General features: G+C 39.1%; 1 protein-coding gene across 3 annotated transcripts in view; it reads right to left on the bottom strand.

Moving 5' to 3' along the window:
• Positions 1-6: 6 nt before the first annotated feature.
• Positions 7-8,227, bottom strand: part of lrp4 (low density lipoprotein receptor-related protein 4) — a 152,748-nt gene continuing 144,527 nt past the window's right edge. For 2 of the 3 annotated variants that reach the window (XM_024295166.2, XM_024295167.2), the window contains exons 36-38: positions 6,533-6,620; positions 6,304-6,445; positions 7-4,104 (exon numbers count right to left, since the gene is read on the bottom strand). In XM_024295166.2, the coding sequence (XP_024150934.1) occupies positions 3,763-4,104; positions 6,304-6,445; positions 6,533-6,620 (572 nt within the window). In that variant the 3' untranslated portion in view covers positions 7-3,762. Of the gene's footprint in view, positions 4,105-6,100; positions 6,163-6,303; positions 6,446-6,532; positions 6,621-8,227 lie in introns of all 3 variants that reach the window. The other variant, XM_024295168.2, reaches the window with a different exon arrangement.

Below are 8,227 nucleotides of genomic sequence, written 5' to 3'. Positions count from 1 at the left end.
AAAAAAAAAAAAAAAAAAAACTTTATAAATATCTCTTTTTTTGTTAACTTTACAACAGCTATATGTGACCAGGATTTCACAAGATGAAAGAGAACTATTAAATAACTGGCATTTTCCCTATCATTTACAAAAAGCTTGAAAACACAGTGGTTACAAGAATCCAAAAAAAAAGATGTTTTTTTTTTTCTCCAGTGAGTAAAATTAATACAAGTCTAAAAATGTCCAAGAAATCCCTTTGTACAAAAGAATATACAACTCGCAGTATTAACAAAATCATTCTTATTTCCGTGTGATAAAGCCGGAACAGTTCCAGGATTCCTGCAGCAGAGGTGGAGTGAGCGGGAGTTGGGAGTTTACTCTCTGCTGTCAATCCAGTTACTAACACTTTAGAGTAGAGCACCCTTTATTAATGCTAATTAATGGATACTTATTTAATTAATTTAAGAGTTCTTTAAATAATGCTTAATTCTGCATGAACTAACGTTAATAAAGGGTACATTATCATAAAGTGATGTCGCTACCAGGACCCTCTGTTATTCGTCTCAGTGCGTTGTCTAGCAGCAAATCAGCAAGTTGTAGCAGATACTTCAAAATACATGGTTCCGTTCGGTCTTACAGATATATTTGTCAGTGTAGCAAGATAATATTTCCCTGTATTGCATTTTAACAGCAAAAAATGCTACTTTACAGTTACAGAAATGTACACCAAAGTTACGACTAGAGCTAAGGTTATTTGTGAGTATGCCGTCAGCGAGGGGTTTCACCGTCTGTCAGGATCAAATGCACATTTTCCGGGTCAGGTTGTGGTGCAACTGTCACCTGTATGGATCTGGTCTGACCTTTTGTTGTCGTTTACCTCTAGCAGCATCGGGCCGAGCAGACTTTCCTTCCTGCACGTGCATAGTCGGATCAAACTGAAGTTCAATCTGCCCCAACGTAAGAGCTGATAGAAAGGTCAACAACTAAAAGTTGGAAAGAAAAGGTGTGGTTTGTCAGGTATACATATGAAAAAACAAACACTTAATGAGCGCTTTTGATTCTAAGTGCTGGCACAGATAATCACACACCTGTATTAGAACCGTCTGCTCGGCTGAACAGCAGGAAGTGAGATAAATATCGCGATATAAATAAATATCAAAGTGAAAAGGAGGAAAAACGAACATGTTTGGCACTTAGGCTGTTATGTCGTCAAGGCTTTTCTGTTGGATCAGCAGTGACATAGCTTGCATCTGAGAAGACCTGCTACAGTAAATGAGTATTTGGTGACTGCAAAACGAGGAATAAAAGCAGACATCATTGTAATGGCACGTACGGAGAGTTAAAGACCCACTCCGATGAAGATGGTGTTATTAACATTCATTTTTCCTAATGTCAGTGGACATAAATAAGGAAAATTAAGCGCAAAATTGCCTTTTGAACACTATATAAAAAAATTCACAACTGTGTGCCACTTTGAGTTGGTCTTTCACCTAAAATTCCAATAAAATACATTTATGTTTGTGGTCATAATGTGAGAAAATAGGGTATGAATCCTTTTGCAAGCTCGTCTGAGCTGCATCTGGATTAAAACTGTACGGCTAGAAAGCTCCATCATTTTTGTTGCACCGGTGATGTTAAGTTGGGGGTGTGAGGGGCTGTAAGCTAGCAGAAGAGTGCGTAAACGAAGAGCTCTCAGTCATAGGTGACGGGTAAGGGGGCGGGGTTACTCTGCGCTGGTCCCGCCCACAACGGAAAGATACATTTTGAATAAACTGCAGTGTTTCCCCGGTAATTTGGTTTCTTTATTTGCTGATTTTTTCTCAGTCCGCAATAGGAGCACCCCCCACCCCCCTCTGTCCATGTCCCTGCATCAGCCGACTCAGAAGCGGCTGAAAAATATACTGATATGCTGAAGAACACAAGTGCGGAAGATAATTATCATCTGCAGCAGGTGTTTATTTTTTAGGAGGATTTTAGGGCACAGAGAGACACTCCTCATCTGTGTCATAAAGTACGCCGTTGCTGCAGTACAGTCTTTTGTTCTGAATCAAATAGAAACTCTTTGTGTTTAGCAATACTTCCATTTTCTTTAATAAATGTTTTACAAAGCATGATCAGAAGTGTTTTAGATGAGGGGGGTTCTCCATATTCGTGGATTCCTACTGTACTGCCACACTGCAGAAGCAAAAAATGTCTTAATCCTAATCAGTGTTGAGAGTAACGCCGTTGAAGTATAACTGTGTTAACGGTGTGAGAAGTTCAGTAACAGAGTAATGAAACTAATTATTTTACACCTGCTACAACACTGTTAGTTACTAAATGCAAATCCTGGTGCGTTACTTTAGTTTATTGGTGTTGGTTTAATCAGCCGCGATCGCTTGGGTTTAGCACATGCGTCTTCTATGTGAAGCAGTGTGTGTGTGTGTGTGTGTGTGTGTGTGGGGAGAGATCATGATTGGCTAGGGAGTCAAGTGGGCGGGGCATGCCCCAGAGGTGTCAGTGGTAGAGGTCAAATTCTCAGGGTGGAAATATCAACACAATTTTAGTTTCTTCGAAACGAAATGGACAAATGTTTACATCAAACTCATGTACAAAAACAGTGACTGACTGTCTAAAGTCTCATCCTTTTTTTGTGTGTTCCAGTGACAAAAGCAGCTCCATTAAAACCAGACAAACTGGACTTTAGGGCTCAGTAACTCACACAGAACTGAACACAAATACTGTGAAGTATGTTGTCGAAATCATTGTGTAGCTGACTGGTATTCGTGTGTTAATTTTGTTTTTCTCCTAATATTATTTATATTGTTGCAGTTTTAATCATTCTAAATGTCAATGTTAAAGTTCAGGTTAAGATCCAGTATAATAAAAAAGAATGAGTGCAGGAGAGATATTGTTACTTCATTATTGTTAATTATTCTTGTTGATGTTTTGCATTTTAATTTTCGACTCTATTACTGTGATTAAAACTATTTTGTTTGTTTAAACAACATTTAGGATAACTTAAAAAAAGTTGATATTTAAAACCTTTTATGTCCAGTTTATGTGAAGTTAATTTTAATATCTATATATAGCTTGTTGGAGGTTTTTTTTTTGATAAATAAAAGTAAAGATTCCCATCACTGATCCTAACCAAAAGACCAGTGGATGGAAAGCTGAAGGGAGTGGGTCTTTAAGACGATGATGATGGTGATGATGATGGTGACAGATCTCTTTGCAGGTGTGAACGGAGAGGGAAGTACGGAGGCTCTGAATGCCCACCTTTCAGCACTGTCATAAATACGACCGGGTCCTGCTGCACAGACGTCATTCTCAACATCATTCTCTGAGAGTCAACAAACCCACTCAATAAGTACAAAAAAGAAAAAAAGTCCATAAATAGAGTTCATAGAGAGTGGCGTTACAGAAAGCGCTGTGGTTATACTGTGTGGGCGGAGCTTCGTCCTGAAGAGTCCACATGAACACGTAGGGTTGTACATACAGAAGCGTTTGTCCCTGCAGCTTCAGCAGTTCCCCTCTGGGCTCGTCTCCCTGAAGCTTCACTTTTATTTGCTTCCAGTTCGTCAGCTGCAGCAGAGGCGGGGCTTCTGAAGGTCTGCGCTGCATGTAGGACGGAGCCCCGGTTTCAGGTTCCTTTCTGTCAAGCTTATTGATGGATGTGTGTTATTAGTTTGCACCTGTTACTGCATCTATTCACTTGTGTACCTGCAGCCACTCTAAATGCATGTGTGTGTGTGTCAGGTAATGGTGGTTGATATAAAGCACAGAGGGCGGGGGAGGGGCCTATCACACTTCGCTCTCAGTGGAAGGCTTGCGTATTGAGGCCCAGCCGGTGTCGGGCAGGCTGTGCTGGACGTGGCGCTGGGGGGTCACGGCTGAGGGGGTCAGGGTGGTTATGGAGGAGCACTCGGAGGCCTCCTCCTGGAGGAGCTGCTCCGTCTCGCCGTCGTCCAGCGAGGCGCTGCTGGCCTGCAGGGACACGGTGTCGGTGCGCATGCAGGTGTGCAGGCCGCCTCGGGAGGGCTTGATTTGTTTCAGGTCGTCCCAGTAAAGCTCGTCGTTGGACAGGAGGCACACTCCCTCCACGATGCGGATCTTCTCCTTGGTGTAGCTTCCATCGACTCCACCCTGAACAGAATCATCAACATTAGCGTAATAATAGGAGGAAAACGGTTTACTGAGCTCTGAAAGACTGTTAAATATGATCTCAGGTTACGGTGGGGATTGAAAGTTTGGGTATAAAAAAGAGGTAAAGGAAAGTTGGATAAACCTCCAAAAAGCATCAGATTACAGGTGAGACATTCTTGTAAAATGTCAAAAAATATGGGCTTTATTTTTTTCATTTTCTCTTTCATAGTAACAGAAAACAAAAAGTCTGAGCACACTGCAGAGCTGATAGCTTGTACGGCTCCTTTTGAACGCTGACAGTTATGGATTCATGGGTTGTTCACAATCATCCTTTGCACAGACCAGTTGATTTATTATTAATAGAATTACTACTTTCTATGGTTTTAACACATGTCGAGTATCCTTTTTTTTCTTTACTTTTTTTTAAACAAAAATGCATTTTATCAAGCAACAAATTAATTTAATTTCCTGTTTTTAGTTACCAGATAAGAACTTTTTGTGTATTATTTATTACTTTAGTAGTAAGTTTTTACCAAGTATGAGTGTTGCACAGACCAGGAAACACTTTTAATTTAATTTTACCTGCTAAAATGACGAATAAAAATGTATCTATCTTAAATCCCAAATGATTTAAATAAAGGGGATTATCTAAGCTGCTGTTAGCTGATCTCGTCTATTTTAGCTAAAACGTTTCAAGGTTTTATTTTAAATGACATCTGTTGAAATACATGACAGCTCCCTCATTTATTGCAGGGGTTATGTTCTAAAATTAACCCATGTTTGTAGAGAAATCCACTAAGTAGGATTATAGATGTTTAAAAAAAACTTTATTTAACCAACTATTAAGAACATGTTCTTATTTACAAAAGTGATTACACGCAAGAAACATTTTTCTAAGAAATACATTCATATTTTCACACTTTTCTCTGTTGTTTCAACTCTCAAAGTTCAAACCTTCTAAGATAAATAAGTCCAGTTTATAGAATGAAACCAGATATTTGCGCTTGATCAGAGATCTGTGGAAATGTGGAACGCTGAACATATTTTGTAAAGGAAAGAGGAAGAGATTGATTGATAATAGTCTACAGCCAATCAGGATGCAGAACACAGAGCCCTAAAAAAATAAAAATAAAAAGGATGCAAATTTACATGAACCGTGATATAATGAAGGACTGATGTAGTGTTTTTTTGTTGTTTTTTTTAAGAGCAGAAGATGGTTAAGTTAAAAAAAACCTGACAAAACAACCAAACATGGTTAGTTTAAACAGAACTTTTGCTGATTTTAAAACAGTTTGCTGACATGAGACTTTCTTTAGTTACTTCTAAAACTTCACTTTTTCGTTCAGAATTCTTTCCAAAGCCGATCTGTGAAGAGCCTTGAAGACTATCTGTCAGTTTTTGGTCTGTGGTTCCAACAGCCTCAACACATCTACGGCCATGTTCACAGCCTGTTACACGCCCTTTTGAAAGAAAAAAAATGCCTGAAAAGCACCAAATTATTCAAAAAGTGAATACAGGCGACATTTTTCTGTTTTCAATTTTAAACTCACTTTGTAAGCAGGTTCACTGGTTCCTAAATAAAAATAACAAGATGTGCTTTTGAATAAATGTTGTACTCTCAGTGTAAAAAACCCAAAATGGTCAAAGAATCTCTGATTGGTCAAAGTCTGAACCGGTTTAACTTTAAACGCGTGTTCAATGGCTGTATGTTTTGAACGTAGAGCCCAAAATAGACTTAAAAAGTGGCGTAGCAATGGGTGAGCAGGACAATTTGGAACGTGGAAGCCTGAAACGAGCATTTACGCATGTTTTTATAGACTTATAACTGAAAGTGGTCGCTTGAACACGTGCTGCTGAGCGCGGTGTAAATGTTTCTGATAAAGTTGCCCTAATGCAGATACAGAAAACAGGATACTCCTCTTCACTCTGTTTTCACACAGCAACCTCCATGCAGTTAGGAGACAAAGAAAAAGTCACTGCATGCTCTGTGAGCTACCTCTCCTCAGGACAAGGGGCTCAAAAGATAAAGGGAGAGAGGGAGTTGTAGGGATGGGAGAGCTGCAATGAAGAAGAGTGTGAGGGACAGGATGAGTAACGTCTGCTTAATCAAAAACAGGGATGTTTTTTCAGCGGCTAAATTCAATTCTCCGTCATCCCATAAAATCTAGATTTGATCCCAGCATAAAGATTAGGATTTACCTCTTTCTTGTATCTCAGCTGGTTGTAAATAGGAGGTTTCTGCGAGGCTTCGATCTTCACCTCCTGTGTGGATGTTCGGTAGGAAGGGTTACTATAAGTTAGATTGCTCACTCCTGGGTCTGCAAACTTGGACTTTTTGTGTCTGTTAAAGGGAAAAAAACATAAGAAAAGAACCTCATTTATCATTGTGTCTTTTTCCGTTCGTGTCAAAGTGCTACAGGACACAGACCTGTAAATAATAAATGCAGCAATGATGATCAGGATGGTCAGAATGGTCAGGAGTCCACCAATCACATAGCTGATATGGAGGCCTTCAGCTGGAACAAAGACGCATGTTAGAGAAGACAAAACAAAAAATATCCAAAACGGATCCACACATTGAGATCAAGGATGTTTGGCTAAGACAGATAGAGACTTAAAGATGGCAACAAAGAATTTTTCTTTAATGTTAACAATTACACTAATATTAATATTTCAAAATGTGTTGCTGCTCAGAAAACAATATTAGTAGTAAGACATAAAGGCTTTTTTTTTCGTAGTTTGGCTGTGGATGCAACTTATATGGATTTTTTAAAAAGAAATGGTAACAACCACTAGAGGGCAGTGTAGGAGTATGTTTTAGTATTTACTACTGACAGGAACACAGAAGAAGAAGCGCGGCTGAGTCTTGTGTCGCTTGGTGGAATTGTTCCAAAATGACAAAGAAAATGAAAAATTCAACGGATTTAGTGATTTAAAGAGTTTAGTTTATTTGTTAGCATCTTCTTCATGCTAATGTTACCTTGATAAATGTTAATATGTTGTCCTAATATTCTAGATTCTTTCTGAGTTTAATGAAGCTAAATAAGAATGAGTCATCATCCACAACAGCTGTTTATCATTTGAAGGAGGACGAGCACGCTCTTGATTTTAAGGCTCAGAGTGAGACTCCTTTTCTGCGTCAAAAAGTATGTTGTGATAAAGTCTTTTGTTCTGTCTAAAAAAAAAAACTCTTTATGTTGAGCAATTCTCTGATGTTCTTTAATAAATGTCTTACAAAGCATGATTAGAAGTGTTGCTTGATGAGTATGTATCGGTACAAACATCCTTTGGCTGCGGGGTTAGGGCATATTGGCGGATGCCTCTAGTTCTTAACCACCAAATGGTTCCCGAGCGCGGCTGTGTCTGCAGCTCACCGCTACACCCGGGGGATGGGTCAAATGCGGAAAATAAATTTCACATACCTAGGTGCGTGACAAATAGTGGGACTTTAACTTTAACTTTAACCCCGGCGAATAAAGGGGGCATTACTGTATATTCAGTCTACTATTGTTATCTATTCTATTATTATGATTTGATGTCTAAATGAAATGTCTGTTCTTGGTCCTGTATTTTGATAATACATTTCTCCCCAAAGTGCAACTTATAGCCCTAAAAATATGGAAACTGATATCTAAAACACAAATTAACAATGAACTCTGAAAAGGGAGCATTTCTGCAGCCACATGTGCACGGTTCCTCAGAGGCTGACTCCTCTTTGAAATCTGAAGTTTAAATATGACACATTTTAGCCTGATGTCATTAAGACCTCACAATAATTAATAGGAGTTCTCCGAGTTCTACAGGAAACAACAAATTATTTACAAGAGTAATAACCAAGTCTGGAAACACACAAACTGGACCAATCACAACAGTAAATAACAACAACTGTTGCAATCAAGGAGGAACTTCTTCAAGGTCACATGCCTTACAGTAGTGAGGCATCCTCAAGGTCGTGTACTAACCTTGAGGCGCAGTAACCACTGTGTTCAAGCAGCCCTCCGACAGCATGTTCTTGTCCGTGCAGCTGAAGGAAACCAACAGATTCAGTCAAACTGCATCAATAAGACATCATACATCCTAAGTCAAAAAGCCAGTGCACCGACCTTTGTAATTATGGATTATA

Source organism: Oryzias melastigma, linkage group LG3 (genome assembly GCF_002922805.2).
Source record: "Oryzias melastigma strain HK-1 linkage group LG3, ASM292280v2, whole genome shotgun sequence".
NCBI lineage: Eukaryota > Metazoa > Chordata > Actinopteri > Beloniformes > Adrianichthyidae > Oryzias > Oryzias melastigma.
The sequence above is the reverse complement of the archived record's forward strand: the minus strand, read 5'-3'. Positions and strand labels throughout refer to the sequence as shown.